This window comes from Gymnoscopelus microlampas (genome assembly GCF_963454915.1).
Source record: "Gymnoscopelus microlampas genome assembly, chromosome: 7".
Taxonomy (NCBI): Eukaryota; Metazoa; Chordata; class Actinopteri; order Myctophiformes; family Myctophidae; genus Gymnoscopelus; species Gymnoscopelus microlampas.
In genome coordinates this window covers 16,347,747-16,366,336 of record NC_139944.1, presented here as the reverse complement: position 1 = coordinate 16,366,336, position 18,590 = coordinate 16,347,747, and the positions used below count along the sequence as shown (strand labels likewise).

The following is an 18,590-nucleotide window of genomic DNA, read 5'->3' as shown; positions in this document are numbered from 1 at the left end:
GAACAGTTATCTGAAAAGCATGTTAAATATTATACAACATTCTGCTGCTCTATGTAACAACAATCTTCTGATAATTCATCCTAAAAAAAACTCTTAAAAAATAGCTAAAACAAATTGCCACTCTACAAGCTCACAACGTGACGCGATTGACTATTTCTGCCCTTTTCTACTTCGCAGTAAGGGGTCACAGCCAGAGGCTATGGCTGAGGGTCCTTGGCATGAAAAAGTGTGTGTGAACATATGGCCTATGACATAAATAAATGGTCACCCGGCCATTCATGATATGCCCTTGGTTGGATACATAATCTATTTTTATTTCCTCTCTCCACATTCAAAGCTGTCATTGTACAGTAAATATGTAAAATGATTTTTCTTCCCCTTCATTATACATTAAATTAATTCATAATTCAAGATTCAGCTGATAACACGAGAGAAGAGTAAAGACACGTATAGCAAACGTCTGTCACAAGTCAGCGTCGGTCTGCCCAAACACCCGTTGCACCTTGACCCTGCGGCCTCTGCTCACAAAGTACCTCCTGAGGTACTTGCGGAACTTCTTGTCCCGCACGCCGTAGATGATGGGGCTGAGGAAGCGAGGCAGGATGTACACGATGAGGTAGTTGGCGAAGCGGATCTCCAGGATCCTCCCGGGGAAGATGAGGCGCAGGACCACCTCCACGCTGGGAGAGATGTAGGAGAGCATGCACATGGCGAGCTGCGCCCCGTGCAGCAGGATGGTGTTCCGGGCTCGCTGCGCCGACGTCTTCTCCGTGGACAGAGCGCGGGCGGCGAACAGGATCCTCAGGTACGTGTAGACCAGGGTGAGGAACACGAAGGAGAAGTAGAGGGCGTCGAAGGCCTGCCTCTTGTACGCCAGGATGGGATCTTTGAACACGTTCTGACGCAGGCAGAACACCGACTCGTGGAAGAAGCTGAGCGACTCGGTGGCCAGCGTCACAAACAGGTCGGTGATGTCCGGCGCCACGGCGATGAACCAGATCATGCCGATGAGCATGTAGGTCCGCCGCACCGTGCAGATCTCGGCGTGGCGCAGGGGGTTGCAGACGGCGATGTAGCGCTCGATGGCCATGCCGGCCAGGTTGACGGGCGTGTTCCTGGTGGTGAAGACGGCCACCAGGATGAAGAAACAGCAGAAGGAGACGTTGATCTTGTAGAAGATGTAGCTGAGGATGAAGAGCGTGATGGTGACCGTCAGCTGGATGGCGTCGTTGATCACCATGTGGATGAAGAGGATGTAGCGCGGGTCCTCGTAGAACGCCTGAGCACACACAGAGAGCGAGAGAGAGAGAGAGAGAGTGAAAGACAGACACAGAGAGGGGTGGAGAAGGTGGCAAAGGAAGCTGGACGCCATCATGGACAACCAACTGTATTTTAAACTGCTGTGCTGCCTTTGGCAATTGCATTTCCCTTGCGAGATCAATAAAGGTCTCATCTTATCTTATCTTATCAAGAGGTTAGTTGAACAGAACATAATAATAGTTCCTAGCAGAACAGGGATGGGAGAGGGATAGATAGTTACAGAGAGCGCACCCACAGTCTCAATCAGCAAAGCCAGAATTCAGAATAATAGGAAGTAATGCTGCGTTCACACAGGCAGCTACAAAGCTACAGTCTACCACTCATTTTCAATGGAGGCCAGTGACAAGAATGCTACAAAATCTACAAGGCTACAAACCAAGTTGAGCTGGCTTCAACAGCAGTATACAAAGCTAGGTTGAAGCGAGGTTTAGATTTCAATAATTGGGTCTTATCAGTGTTTTCATCACACATCACATGAAAAAAGGTTTAAACAAATTAAGCTTTTCATATCTATATTTGTAATCACAGCCTTGCCACAGAAATGGACAAGTCCATGGACACATTTTGTCAGTGTAGGGACACGTCGATGAATGAATGAATGAATGGATGAATGAATGAATGAATGTCTTTATTGAATGCAGACTCAAGGTCCATAGAAAAACATACATACAACAATAAACAGGGCATTTGTTACAGTTAGTTACAGGCTTTTAAGCCAATGTCTCCTAAGGCTAGATACTAGATATAGTACTAGATCTAGATCACTAGATACTCCTGTGTATCTAGTGCAGCTCTTCACATAAGGGTTACTTATACTGACACTGATGCTATTCACAGACTCATCCAAGCGACACATGAATCTATGCATTGAGTTCCGAAGAACAGCTAGAAAAGTATTGACTCTTGCAGCCACAAACATTTCACTCACCCTGCACCATCTAGGCCTTTTGAGTAAAACACTCATGGTATCATTATAGGCTACTTGAAGTTTCTTAAAACTTGCTTTTTTGTAACTTGACCACAAGTGGGCAGTGTAGACTACTGCTCTGATCAAACAGAGATCAGGCACCATGGTGTCATTTTGAAAATATGTTATGAAACAACTGAAATGGGGCTACAGAAAAGCACTTAGATCAACCACATATTGACTTCTATGGCTTAAATTCTCAACGCAAAATACATTGTACTTGTTGTATATATGTTATATAGCTGTGAATGTGCCGGTCTAAAATCTAAAGTGTGTGTGGATGTGCAGCGTGCTTGCATGTGTGTCGTTTACCTGGTGTTTAAAGAACGTGGCCACCACAGTCCCATTGATGTAACTGAGGATGAGCCAAACCAGAACCACAATCAAGTTCTTCACAAACGCTGTGGTGAAGGTGTCCCTGACCAACATGAACTGAGAGAGAGAGAGAGAAAGAGAGAGAGAGAGAGAGAGAGAGAGAGAGAGAGAGAGAGAGAGAGAGAGAGAGACAGACAGAGACAGAGACAGAGACAGAGACAGAGACAGAGACAGAGTCAGAGACAGACAGAGAGACAGACAGAGAGACAGAAAGAGAGATGAGAAGATGCCATATACTGTAGATAATGTTCACTTAAATCACCATTGTCGCTATCAGAAGGCCTACCAATTAGGCCTACATTTTTGATATCTCTCCTACTGATTTATTAATTTTGGTTTTGAGTCATACACAAACAAAAACATTTTAATCATGCGTCCTAACTGTTTAAAGCATTTCTGTCACACACATCAAATCCATTAATAACTTTTCAGATTACAGACAGCCATACCAATGACAGATTAACATATGGACAATGACGTACAAATGGTATATGATCTTGTTGTGATGAAGTTATTGCTAATTATCACTCTACTGGTAATAAACAGTATAGAGACTGACCTGAGGAAACGTCATGTTGCCTCCTGGACCAAACGATGAGTTCATACTCATCGCTTGGAATCCACCTGAAAGAGAAAGAGACAGAGAGAAAGAGAGATATAGAGAGATAGAGAGAAAGATAGACAGACAAAGTGAGTCAGGGCGGCACAAGAAAATATATTGAGTGAGAATGACATGTCAATATTACATATCGCTGCTGTTGGGCAGAAATCTCTTATCTCCATATTCTAACTTTTTGTGTTTTTTCGTAAATTAATGTCCTGCGTGATCATACTACAGCATCACACAAAAGTATCAAAAATAGCAGATCTGCAAGCTCCAAACGCTGCGCGAATTGACACGTTTTGAGCTTGTCGATCTGCTATTTTTGCGATTTTTTAATTTCAATCCGGAAAAAAGTAACAGCTTTGGACATATGAGGTTTCCACCCGACAGAGATGATATGTTATAACAATCAGCATAGACAAGATGAAGTTGAAACACGTAACTCTGCATTAAAAGTCAAATGTTAGAATCTACAGAGCTACTGTATCTATCATATGGCTATGGCATAAATAAAAATAAACCGTAATCCAAAATCACATCATATTTTGAGACTCAGACAACATAATAATACACTACTTTGAAACAAAATGTGATATATACACAGTTACAGTGTATATATAAAACTGAAAAAGAGTGCTCCTGCCCCATATGTAGTATGATATAAAACATATTCCTACATGTATGATAAAACATATTCCTACATATTTATGTATGGTATGATAAAACATATAATAATAATAATAATAATAATGGATTTTATTTATAACGCACTTTACATTTACAAGAAATCTCAAAGTGCTACAGAAGGCAATTGCATAAAAACAGAGACATCACACCAATAAAAGAAAAAAAAAGAAGAAAAAAAAGAAAATTCCTACCTAATGTACAGTATACTAAAACATATTCCTATGTACAGTATCATAATAAGACATATTCAACTGCACCTCCAGTACGAGTCCAGGTCACAGACAGAAGACAAGCAGATGCTCTATGAGGGATTATATACACTTTAGCTTCATTGATGTTGGTGTCGTCATATCCTTTCACATTGCCAGGGGTCCGGGACCCCTAGGGGGTCCCACTGTTTCAGGTGTAATGAAACAGTAAGAAAAGCATTTGTTAAAAAGAATTGTAGTCAAATATAAGTATACAAATCAACTTCAGAATGTATATCCTCATTGGCAGCAATATGGGCAGAAGATGTTCAATTTGTGGTCAAATCAAATCAGATTGTGGGACTGTGGACACTGTGGGCCATCAGATGTATTCCCCACTTAGACCAACATGCCAGAAATTGTGGTTGGTAGCCTATAGCCTACTTCAGTGGTTCTCAAAGTGGGGTCCAGGGGGCCCCCAGCAAAATGTGTTAATAAAGCGTCCAAATAACTTTTAACCACTTTAACCCCTATACACATACCAGTAGGCAATTTGAAAATAGACGATCTAAGCTCATAATGCATCGCACTTGTAGATCTATTTAAAAAAAACACTTTTTTAAAAACATTTTAACAACACAAATCTTGTATGGGGGATCCTTGGCACAAAATATTTTCAGATGGGGGTCTACGGCCAAATACATATTACTTTTGGGGCTTGAAAACGACTGGCCTACAATATTAGTAGGCCTACAGCAGATTAATGACACATTTCATAAGAATCGTTTTGTGATGCAAGCATGACATTTGGCACAAATACTCTGTAAGGGCCACTATTATGGAAAAAGACGCTGGCCACTCAAAAATCCAAGATGGCCGCCACCTTAGTGGGGCAGATAGTGATATAATCTTTCAGGTTGTGATACAAGGATGACGTTTGGCACAAATAGTCTGCAAGGGCCAATCTTATGGAAAAAAGTTCTGGCCACTCAAAATCGCTAAAATCCATCGCAAGAGTGGCCCTTACAGAGTATTTGTGCCAAATGCCATAAACGATTATGCCATTATTAATCTGCTGCACTATATTTGGGTAGAGTAAACTCTGGTGTGGACCTGGCCCATTCAATGTAACGGTGAAACACTGGTTGAACCTCGTCAGAGGATTTCAAAGTTCGACCAAAATGCAGGGTGACAGCAGAGCTTTAATTCATAAACTCACACATAGCAGTTAACAGAACACGCACATAAACAGGGAAAACAGAGGATCTGACAACCACTCACTGAAACAAACAGGTAGGCCAACTAACACATGGATTAACTAGAGAGGCTCAGGCTGTTGTCGATATCAGCAAGAGCACGGGAGTCTATCCCAAGTCCCCAGGACCGCAGAGGATTATTGAAGCTGCCGTGTCCTGGTGGTCAAATCTGGTATTGCAAGACTTCTGCATTTAAAATGCTACTCCGCATCACCTGAAACCACAGTGCACCTGCGCGGTAGGGTTGGGTACCGAAATTCGGTTCCAAGTAGGAAACGAATAAGAAATGGTGTCAAAAATGTGTAATTTCGGTTCTGCATATCGGTTCCTAGACGCGCTAAAAGCCGTTCAAACAAAGGCTTTTAGAAGTCCTACACAAACAGTAGCGTGGGATTGATTGATTGATTGATTGATGTACTTTATTTAGTAAGACATGAGAACAGTACATGACAGTACATAACAGTACATGGAAGTACAAATTCGCAATACAAGGTCTACTAAACTGGATAGCTCAGTTAAGCACGTAGCTTGTTTAAGATGAGATCCCCACGCACACAAATCATGATGACATATAAGAGACAGACAGATATACACACTACTATACAGAATGTCATACAATCAGTTTACAGGTTACTGGTATGAAGAGTGAAAAATATGTACAAAAAAAAAAGAAAGAGAGAGGGGGGGGGGGGGTAGGTTAGGTTAGGACATGGGGTAGGTTAGGACTTGGACAGGGGCCATTTTTGAATTGCAGCCTCCTGAAGGTGTATCTTTAGGGCATTTTTGAAAGTGAGTAGGGTTTTACACTCCTTTACTCCTTTTGGTAGGGCATTCCACATTTTAGATGAATAGCATGAGAAAGAGTTCATTCCCTTTGTTGTGCCAAATCTGGGTTGAACATGGTTTGTGGAGCTGCCTCTGGTGTTATGATCATGGACTTGATTAACATTTTGGAAGTATTTTGACAAATGCAGGGGGATCCCAATGTTGTGGTGTATCTTGAAGACCAGGCCCATAGCAAGTTGCTGTACTCTGTCCTCAACCCTAAGCCATCCAATCCTAGCAAAATGATCAGGGGTTAGATGGGTTTTGTAATTGAGGCCAAGAAGTAGCCTTACAAGTTTGTTTTGGGATGTTTGGAGCCTTGTTTTTAGGGCCTTGGAGGTGTTGTGATACCATGAAGTGCATGCATAATCATAATGACCTTGTATGAGGGCCCCTACAAGAATCTTCAGAGTTTTCTTACTGACTTTACGAACAAGCCTCCACATCCTCCGTGTTATTTTGTGGACCTTTTTGATCGTCTTTTCAGCGTTTTTGTCACCTGAGAGGTTTGCCTCCAAGATGGAACCCAGGTAGGTAATTTCCTCCTTTCTTGTGATAACATTATCACCCACTTTGATCGTGAAACTCTCAGCCTTTCTAAGGTTAGGGTTGGACCCAAAGAGGATGGATTCAGTTTTACCCAGGTGTAATGAGAGCTTGTTGTCGGAGAGCCAGATGCAGATCTTGTTGAGTTCAGTACTGAGAGTTTTCTCAACCTGCAGCCTGTCCCTGTTCGAGACCAGCAGAGCCGAGTCATCTGCGAACAGGAACAGTTTGCAGTCGCAAGCTGAAGACATATCATTCACATATATCAGGAACAGTAGTGGTCCTAGTATGCTTCCTTGAGGAACACCACAAGTCACTGGGAGGGGAGGGGACTGGGTGCCGTTTACTTCCACCACTTGCTCCCTCCCTTCCAGGTAGGATCTCATCCATTTCACCGACGTGTCATCAAAGCCTATTGCTTTGAGTTTATTGATCATAATTGGGTGATTAACGGTGTCAAAAGCCTTCTGGAGGTCCAGCATGACCATGCCGCAATATTTGCCCTTGTCGACATCTTGTTTGATAGAGTCGTTCAAATAGAGAAGGCATGTGTCAGTGGAGTGGTTTGTTCTGAAACCAGATTGGAATTCGTAAATTAGATTTTTTTCGGCAAGGTGCTTATCAACCTGTTCGTAGACTATTTTTTCCATGACTTTCGAGATGGAGCTAAGAATAGAAATAGTGCGGTAGTTGCCAGGGTCTAATTGGTTTCCTTTTTTGTACAGAGGGGTCACTCTTGCTTTTTTGAAGTTGTTAGGGACCCGTCCCTGTATGATGGAGAGGTTTATTATGTGGGTAATGATTGGAGCAATGGAGGTGGCTGAGTCTTTTAGAAATTTAGCGGGGATGTTGTCGGGACCTGTGGCTCTGTGTTGTTGGAGTGCACTCAGTTTTTTAAACACCTCATCTGTTGACACAGGGGAGAGTTTAAAATCATCTTTGCGTACACCCTGTTTGTCGTAAAATGAATCAACATACTCTCCACCATGACTCCCAGAGTGAGGGGGTAGTTTTTCAACTAACTCTGAGGCCACGGTCGTGAAGAATATGTTGAGGATTTTACTCACTTCCCGTTTGGATGAAATGAGAGTGTCATTCACCTTGAGGTTTATGTTTGTAAACCTGGTTTTCAATTTCTTGCTGCAGCCTAGTAGGTTGTTGAATAGCTTCCAGAGCTCACGTGGTTTGTTTTGATTTTCCTCAATTTTGCCATCGAGGTAGCTTTTTTCTGCTAACAACAGCATGCCATTAACCTTGTTTCTTAGCATGTTTTTCTCTTTTTTGAGTTTCGCTACGTGGGATTCGAGACCTTTGTTGAAGCTTTTGGCAAGTTTGATCCTACTTTTATGATAGTCAGAACACTTTTTGTCTCTGACTTTCATGGTAGTAAGGATATCCGAATTCATCCATGGAACCGAGCGGGTTTTGACCCTGATGGTTTTCATGGGAGCCACACTGTCCAAAATTTGAATGAATTTGGTTTTGAAACCAAGCCAAGATTCGTCTACCTGTGTGCTGTTTAGTCTACCAATCCTGTTTATCTAGTCTGTGATCCAAGTCCTCACTCTTGTAGTTTTTGAGGTCTCTGATCATGACTGTTTGGTGGTAACCGGTCTTAGGTTTACGTTTCTTTCTGGTGCAGAAGATCATGTTATGATCAGATATGCCACAGGTAGAAACACCACTATTGAGGATTTTGTCCTTGTCCGTTGTTAGAATGAGATCTATGATAGTTTGAGTGGAAACACACAGCCTTGTGGGCTGAGTGATCAGCTGGTGGAGTGAGTGCCGATTACAAAACCCCCTGAATGACTTAAACACTGACGCTTCCTTACGGAGCATGTCAGTGTTAAAGTCACCAAGAAGTACTGTCTCCTCATTGTCCACTTTAGCTAAACATTCATCAAGTCTATCATAGAAATCAGTCTGGTTAGGAGGTCTGTATATGGTACCGACTAGCACAGGTTTAGCATTTTCAAAAATGATCTCGACCCACACAGCTTCAATGTCTGCATCATTCAGGTCTTCTCGAAGGATGCAGACATTGTCTTTATGTACATACATGCATACGCCGCCCCCGTTTCTGTTCCTATCTTTTCTGAAAAGTTTGTAGTTTTCAATCTCAATATCAGTATCATCTATCGTATGATCAAGTTTAGTTTCAGAGAAAGTTAAAATGTCAACCTTACCATCATAAAACATCTGCTTGATTTGTGTTAGCTTGTCTCCTCAATACCTTTTTCGGGTTTATGATCCGGTCGGGAGCGGAAGTAACCCTACGTCAACAGGCGCGTCATCCACGTCATCAGGCGGCTGGAACCCGCAAGCCTCACCCTCCGGTAACTCCGGCCGCGATCAAGGGCATTGTAATAGGGCCTAGGCTACCTAATAAAATCCTTGTTGTGGTGTAGTTAGCTTATTTTTTAAATACAAAATAAAAATAGATGTGAGTGTACTTTCCGGAGACTATTTAGCATCTGTCTACCTTTGTCCCACAGGGAAATTCTATTCCATTTAAATAGGGATTGGGGAAACAAACAGGGGGAACCAAAACAAAGCGGCTCCGCCAAACCGGAACCGCAACTTCCGGAAATAGAATAGGCTCTATGCACAGCAGCCATATTGGAAAGAAATTGGGCCTCTTCTTACTTCCTTCACAGGTGTTACCAATGATGCTAATGAAGGCTCTGTTCCATTCTGGTCAGGGTGCTGATATGATATCTGCATGTTGGCTCTCACTAGAAACACTACATTTTGGTTCCCAAATGGCCCCTTATGGTGGGTGTATAACTCTTGAGAGTGTACAAATGTACCCTTACGGGTCCATTTGGTTCCATTTGTACACTCTCAGAGTTATGGGGGTCCTTGAAAATAAGACAACCACTATGCCACACTAAATGGAACAGAGCCTTAATTAGTATTATTGGTAACACGTGTGAAGGAAGTAAGGAAGGGGCCCAATTCATTCCCAATATGGCTGCTGTGCATAGAGCCTATTGCTTTTTTTTTTTTCAGTAGGCGTGGCCTAGACCGGATCACACGGGCCTTTAATAACGAATACCACGCTTTCCTCTGAGGTGGAAAGACTGGTGATGCGAGGTTACACAAACAGCACATCCATCAAAAATCACATTGTAGGGAGAAGTATACAGTTGCGTCTCACTCGGGAGGAGTAGAGCCGCTGCTTCTCTCAGAGCCCTCGCTCAAACACCACTGTCTCAACTGTAGTAAGGAAGGAATAGCCTGCCCTGCACTCACTGCAACTTTGTAATCACGCTTTGCTGTTGTCATCTTGAAAACTAGAATCCACATGTCAGAGGGTGTAACATTAGTAGGATAACCAGCGCTAGTTAAGAGCCTGCTGCGCAAAATAATTAACACCAGCTGAAAACGCTTCTGTCTTTGATTGTGTGTGTGTGTGTGTGTGTGTGTGTGTGTGTGTGTGTGTGTGTGTGTGTGTGTGTGTGTGTGTGTGTGTGTGCGTGTGTGCGCATGCGCATGTGCGCGCGTGCGTGCGTGTGTGTGTGTGTCTTTCTGAAATGAAACTGAATGTGACTTCTCCAAAAAGAAGTAATGGCAGGAATGGCAGGCTTAATATAAATGCATTTTGGCTGTGTTCAATAATGCAACTGCAGACATTATATTGCCTTTTATTAGGCCTTTTATTATTCAACTGTATGGCATGCTAATGTTTAGAGACATATTGTATTATTACTACCCAATAGTAAATAAATAATTCTACACAATAAATACATTTTCACAATAAATAAACCCAATAGTAAATAAATAATTCTACACAATAAATAAATAGGTTTTAAATAACTGACCTCAATATGGACCCATTATAGTTATGAAAAGTTTTGCCATAATCATGTAGCTCTACAACAGAGGCATATAGCCATGACAGCAATAGTACAAAAAAATATTTAAAAAAATGTATATATATTTTTAAAAAATAATACTTTTCGGCCATTCGGTATTTGGCCTTCGGCCAAGTGTTTCCTATATTCGGTATTTGGTTTTGGCCAAGAATCTTCCATTCGGTGCATCCCTATTACATTTGACCTCTTATTTTTTTTTTACCATTTTACCGGAACCGATAAGCAAAACCGGAACCTGACTCGTAAAAATCCTAACGATACCCATCCCTACTGCTCGGTGCTCCAACATTCCGTATTTGGGCACCAAGTGACTTCATGCGCTGGTGAGCAACTTTCATTGAAATGAATGGGTGGGAACGGGCCGTCCGTACTCTAGATATTATAACTATGGTCTATCCCCGTTTCACAATGCGCTAGACCCCTGGGAGATGGATTGCTGAGGTGGAGCGCAACACCTACCATAAGCTTCCAGTGCTTACCGCACAACTTGCCGCATCCCTGAGGGTCCCCGGACCCCACTTTGACAGCCAGTGCTGTACTGTACCAAAACATGTTTACCCACTGACACTGAATTCCCTAAGACTTGATATGCAGAGAAATGCATGCAGAAGAAATACATTCCAGGATACTTATTGATTAAAAACTACATTTATTCGCATCCTACTATAATTCTACAAACCTCTGTAGTGCATGGTGTAGTCGTGCATGGTGAGGCCAAAATTAGTTCTGCCCGGTTCTCCTCAGTGGCTGGAGCAATTGATCTGAATTTGCACACAGCCGTTCACCATTATGTGCACGGAACAGCGAAGCCCGTTTTTCAATTTCACCAAATCTCAGCTGTTTATTAGCGTTTTTGTGTGAAAGAATGTCGCCATGGAATGTCACCCCGCGGGCTATGGGACGAACTGCCTCCCGGGTTGCCAGATCATGTGCGCATATCCCCCCACGGATATGGACTAGTCCTCCTATAATTCTACAAACCTCTGTGGTGGTGAGGCCAAAACTGTCTGCTCGGTTCTCCTCCGTGGCTGAAGCAATTGCTCTGCATTTGCACACACACATTTACCATTACCACGCCCACGGAACTGCGAAGCCCGTTTTTCGATTTCATCAAACGTCAGCTGTTTATTAGCGTTTTTATGTAAAAGACTGTCGCCATGGTTACGGCTGCCCAGCTGCGGGATGGCCCCGCGAGCGATGGGATGAATGATCAAACTGCGCATCCGTCGAATCCACACACCCACTCTGTTACAGTGTTGCTGTCTGGCACAACCACACACACACACACACACACACACACACACACACGCCGTAACAATAATAACAATAACGCTAATCTATTGGCTCGCCACCATTAGACACGATGTCACGGAGTAAACAAGCTAATGAAATCAGCTCCTGGCCTTAAAGTGGACTGACTTAAGGTAGACCTGTAATTATTTTGCCTGCGCACTTCACCGGGTATGGACTAGTCAATTTAATTTGGACATTTTTTATTATCCAATGTGATAAAAAGAGATGTCAAAAGACATTGACAGCACCAAACAGTCAAGTTAATGTATAGGGGCTATTGAAACAACAGCCTATAAGTGCAAACTAAAAATAAAATCAACATTGTGTGTGCAGTAAGTGTTATTTTTTTGATGCAATAAAAGTGTTAAATATAGCTCTATATTCTGATAATCATTGCTATAGAATGTTTGTTCAGTAACAGGGGGTCTTCCAGTCTCTCCAGCTCTTTAGTAAACAAAACAAAAAATGCATTTTCAGGTCAGGATACTAATGTGATCCAATCAGGAGAGAGAACTCATACAGAACAACAAGTGAATTTAAGTGATGACACAAAGAAATGAGCAGACAAAATTAATTATTTTAAGCCTTGAACCATGCCGTACAGGCTCCTAATGAATCATGACCATAAAACATTTGATTCTGTGTCAAAATATATTTAAATATTTAATTATATTATATACTATATTTAATAAATACCCTTTTTTTGTGGTTATCAAATATTTAGTTCAAAACAACAATAGTGCAAACCTTTATTATTTTCTTATCTAGTTGACAATACAATCAACAACACTCTTGTCATGTACAGTATTGTATGGTCTGTCAGGTACTGCAATAGGCTACTACATCAATTATCACTTATCTTTCCTTGGTTGACCCACAAAAACCTTTAAGAAAATAGTAGATCTGTTTTCACTAAAGGGGTCCCAGAGAATTTCTCTTTCGGGTCTCGAGCAAAAAAGTTTTGGAACCCCTGCCATACAGAATAGGTTCATTTTTCCCTTTCATGAAAAGTAACAGTTTTGGACATACAAGGTTTCCATCCGACAGCGTCAATTTAGTCTATGGATTGATCCTTTTACAAAGTATGTACCTTTTCAGGTAATTCCTGAATGTCTGGTCCCGTACACCATACAGAACAGGACTGATCAAACGCGGCAAGATCTGAATAATTATATAGCAAATAAAAAGAGAGTTGACATACGATGCAGGGGATGTATAATATAAGTATATTAGAGATCTTCTCAACACAGGGTACAAGAAGGTGAGCATAGACAACAGCAGCTGAAAGCCGTGGAGGAGTATCGTATTCCGGGCCTTCTTCGAATCTGCGCTAGCTGATTTGGCAGCAAACAGAATTCTGAAGTACGAATACAGGAGAACGAGCCAAACTAGAACCAGAAGCACTATGTGCAACACATTCCTCTTCTCTATGAGAACAGGGCTACGGAAAACCAAATCTCTGGCACAGACGACTCTGGCATAGAAGAAGTGCAGAGGTTCTGTGGCCAGCAGCACAAACAGATCCGGAAAGATTGACAATGCACTCATGGCCCAGATCGAACCTATCAGAATATATGTTCTCGTGACCGTACATAACTGTGCATGGTGGAGTGGTAGGCAAACGGCAACATAACATTCTGCCGCCATCCCAGCTAAATTCAATGGAGTGTTGAGGGTGGTAAAAATGGCAACCATGAGAAGGACGCAACAGCCAGAGGCGTTGATGGTGTAGAAAGTGTAGGAGAGGGCAAACAGGCCGATTGCAGTAATTAGCTGGAGTATATCATTGATCACCAGGTGGATGAACAGGATGTACCGAGGATTCAAATTGAGTACCTGAAAGAGAGGAAAAGTATAAGTCATTTTTTAAAAATCAATTTAATTCATTTGATTCCCTTCACTCGTCTAGGTCTGCTCTTTTTTCCCTCTACTACACAAAATATCTTCACCGAAAATAGCCCATCTACAAGCTCACAACACATCGCAGTGTGACGCTTTGTGAGTTGGTAGATCTGCTATTTTCGGTGAATCCTCCCCCTCCCCCAGAATAGGGATGCTTGGGTTCAGGGGGGTGATTCCTATCACAGCCCCCCTGTAATAACTCAGAGGACCCTCTAGGGACCCCAGACCCGATGTTGAAGGCCCATAATCAAAAAATATGCCTTCGCACCTGGTGTTTGTTGAAGGTGTGGATCAGAGTGCCATTGATGTAGCTGATGGTGATGCCAAGAGCCACAACAATCACATTCTTTGTCACAGCTGAGCTGAAGGAGTCCCGGTAGACCATGGTCATCGATACATTACTGCTACCCGCTGTCACATTCATGACGCTCCAAATCTCTGTTTCTAAACACATGTAGAGTAAGTGTTAGTTCTATGATTAAAATCTGTTCAGAAATTACGGATGAGTCGTGACCAACAGAAATGTAAAGCACTGTACATTTCACGACATAGGCATAAATGTAATGCACTGATTTAAAAGTTTAATTAATTTGTTCTTGCAAAATTCTCAGTCTACCTTCATGGAGGCAGACACCAGGGTAGATAATGTGTACATGTACACTATACTGTACTATTATAAAACATATACCTCTTACATGCCAGCTATTGTTTTTTTGTCTCATACCCTGAAATGATCTAATCAGCTCTTACAGTATTTATCTTGTTTTATCTCGTTGTTCAGTTTGTATGGCCATGTTTCATTTCATTTCATTTCATTTCATTTTATTTTGTTTCGCATATGGTAGTGTATTACAGTACACACAATTCATAACTTCAATAATTCATTAAATCACATACACCCATGAGCGAAAAGGAGCAGGAAGAAGAATCAATTCTTATTAATACCTGCCCCCATCCAATTTTGAAAAATATATACTTGATGATCGCTGCATACAACCAGTACTTAATAATAATAATACATCAGACTTATATAGCGCTTTTCTAGTACCCAAAGTTGCTTTACAAAACAGCTTAAAAACAATTGAACTTGCACTAGCAGGCAAGTTTAAACAAAACCAAAACCCATAACAAAAACAAGCAAAACAAGCAACAAAACGTCGTTAAAACGATGTAACGACGAATGTTCAGATTTAAGCACAGTAAAATATCAGTCAAACAGTCAAAGCAGCATTGTGCAAAGCACTTAGTATTTTGAGCGTGTCTTCAGATGACACAAAGCAATCACTAGGGCAGGGACGTGCTTCATGCTCACATTAACCTGCTCTCAGTCTCTTGGCACATGTCACTGTACTGTGCATTGTACAGTATATAGTGGACATTTTCATGTCAAGGACCCCCAAATTTATATGTATTTGGTCGCGGACGTCCATTGAAAAGGGACCCCCATACAAGATCTGTGTTGTTAAAATGTTTCAAGAATATTTAAATTATACTTGGGACCCCCTCAGCTGGGACCTATCATGGACCCCACGTTGAGAACCACTGGTATTTATCACTATATACCTGTAGCTATGCTATCACGGTTATCTTATGTTTTGTCATTCATATGATTCTTATGTAGTGTATAGGGCCTAATAGTTATGCCTATAGTACTGTATAGGGCCTAATAGTTTGTAAATTGTACAATTTGATTAATACATTTACTAGAATTGTTCATTCTATTACCTCACACTGTGATTGTTTACTCTGATTGTATTTACTGTATAAGCGGTGTGTCAGCAAACACAGCAAACAGTAGCCTAGTGTACTGTAACAGAGATGCACAAATGGTTTAGGAAATAATCAAGTCCATTACATTAAATTTTTTTTGTTACAATCCGTTCCCCACGTTTGCTTGGGCTGATGATTATACTATTTTTGTATGCTCTGTTGCTAGAAGACAAGGTTCTGTATAACGCTCAACTAAAATGCATTTCACAGTTTTAATATCAGACACTAAACCATTCCCCAGGTAAATGGTCACCTAAGTAAAGTGCAAATAACTACCGTAGGACACCAGGTAAACATCAAACCTAGCATGTGTCTTAAAAACAGTGACAAGACACTAGAACCATATTGGGTGAAGTCCATCATGCTTAAAAGTGTAAACTTGTCCACAAAAGGAATGCAGAAGTTGCAGAAAAACATTTAAACCTCACAAAAATACTTAAACTTCACATCTCATGTGTGAAAAGTGCAATGCCAAATTCCAAACCAAAAGGTTAGAAAAAAATAAGGCCATAATATGCTGTACCATTATCCATGTGCAAGTTACAACACAACTCTACACTACAATCATGTGAATGCAAAACATTATGCTTACCTCAGATAAAGCACAGTCTGACTTGAGTTTGAAATGTATGTGGTGATTTTATATAGAGTGTATGATACACTAATGAATCCTATTATTCAGAGCGAGAGAGAGAGAGAGAGAGAGAGAGAGAGAGAGAGAGAGAGAGAAAGAGAAAGAGAGAGAGTGCATGCGTGCGTGTGTCCACAATTGTTCCTACCATATTTATTTTACTAAATATAAGTCCTAATAATAACTCCAAAGAACTAGACAAACCTCTGACAAAACTATGCATTGGTCAAGATATGCCATTTCCACCTGCGATATGACCCACTTGAGTGTTCATGGCCCACCCATCTGACCACTTAACTCGGCTGCCGTGTTAAGTGGTCAGATGGGTGGGCCACGTGCATTTTCAGAACATGTTCATTTTAATGATCAGTCAATCGATCGCGTTCTGACTTGGATCAATGGGAAAGTATTGGTATCACAATTATTTTTGTATTTCTTTTACAAATTATGCTTTTATGTTAATGTTAAGATTAAAATCTTAGTGCTTTGCCAACTCTTTTGAGGGCCCACTCGCAATAACCTCACGGCCGACAAGTGGCCCTTGCCCACAGGTTGAGAATCACTGGCGTACACAAGGGAATTCCATTTGCGTATATGTCACAGGGAAATTGGCATTCGTTGGGAAATTGGAAAGGTATGCTCGTTTTTAGGCGCGGGGCTTCGGCGCGAGGCGGGGCTTTTCGAGACAGGGTTTTTTACGCGAGGCGCTCCTCCTCTTGACATGTAGTAAAGTACAAAGTAATGTACAACTACCACGCTTCATGACACTCTTTTTCTGGCCCAAAGTTCCAGCTTTTACAATTTATTTTAAGTGGCAACAAAACAAATATTTGCCGCTAGAAGTAGTAATGACAGGACCATGTGTGGATATTGCAACCAGTAAAACAGTGTTTTGCCTTAACCACAGTACATAAATATCTGACACAAATCATACCAAGTTTATACATGTAAAAGCATTTAAGCATGTTTCTTTAGACACCAGTGACTTTTTGAGATTCTGAATTCTTAACTCCCCCCCCGCCCCATCCTCAAAAGAGTCCAGTGACTGGTTAGATCACAGCTGAGTGTGTATGACGTTTTGACACATATTTCACAGATAATAATACCATGTATTGAAAACGTATCAATTTAATAATTTCATCAATCAACTTCATCAATCATTGTTTTATTTAATGGCCTTCCTGCCCTGGAATTTTGGCCTTTGTGCCCTCAAAGGCCAAGTATATTTGTCTGTCATTAAATGTTTCGATGAATTGAGTACAAATGACCGCAATGGAAATGGCTTACTTGGGTGTAAAATCCTCTTAGCAGACCTTGTATTGAACTGTGCTTTACTGTGTTTTTTTTGCTAACTGCTAATAAAGTATTCAATCAATCAATCAATCAATCAATGGCCGTGATCATAAAATGATGAAATTCCAGGTTAGGCCTCCCAGTGATTACACTGAGAGTTGTTTTGGACGCCTTGTATACTTCAATTAATCAAATATTGGAATATTGGATCAGGAATGCGACAAAAAAACTAAAAGAATCAAATGTTTTTTGGGGGGAGAACTACCTCTTTAATGTAGTATGTGGTCTTTCTGTACATATGATATGCCTTTTCAGGTACATCCTGAATGTCTTGTCTCGTAGCCCATATAGAAACAGACTGACAGACCTGGGCAGGACCTGAATTATAACATAACTAACAAAGTGTGGGGCCCCTGCAGGCAGAAAGTACATAAGGACTTTCAACAACATGGGCCGCACATAGGTAGCCATACACAACAGCACGTGAAATCCATTCAGAAGTATCGTATTTCTGGCTTTCTTTGAGTTTGTGTTAGCCGTCTTAGCGGCAAACACTATCCTGAAGTAAGAATAGAACAAAGTGATCCAAACCAAGACCAAAAAGATAATGTGGGACGCGTCTCTCTTTGCCAGGCTGTAGGAGCTGCGGAAGACATTATCCCTGTAACAATAGAGTCTGGAATGGAAGAACACTAAGGGTTCTGTAGCCAGGCTGATGAAGAGGTCCGGTAGGACAGAAAGCACGCTCATGGACCACACCAGGCCGATCACGGCATGCGTTCTCTGCACAGTGCAGATCTGGGAATGGCGGAGGGGGAAGCAGACAGCGATGTAGCACTCCACCGCCATGGCGGCCACATTCAGTGGCGTGATTTGTGTCGTGAAGACACCCAACAAGACAAGGACACAGCACAGGGAGACGTTGATAGGGCCGACGATTTGGAACATCATGGCAATCGCAACGCTGACCGTCAGCTGGATCATGTCGTTGATCACCAGGTGGATGAACAGGATGTACCGAGGGTTCTGCTTGAAGATCTGAGGAGAATGAA

At 41.6% G+C, this 18,590-nt stretch overlaps 1 protein-coding gene across 1 annotated transcript; it reads right to left on the bottom strand.

The window, feature by feature from the left end:
• Positions 1-463: 463 nt before the first annotated feature.
• On the bottom strand, positions 464-18,387 carry LOC311048473 (uncharacterized protein; the record flags this gene model as incomplete). Its single annotated transcript, XM_084061733.1, has 7 exons — positions 464-1,279; positions 2,600-2,719; positions 3,222-3,286; positions 13,022-13,778; positions 14,113-14,288; positions 16,740-16,807; positions 17,906-18,387. The coding sequence occupies 7 exons, from the start codon at positions 18,385-18,387 to the stop codon at positions 464-466; spliced, it is 2,484 nt and encodes an 827-aa protein (XP_083917859.1).
• Between the last annotated feature and the right edge of the window lie 203 nt (positions 18,388-18,590).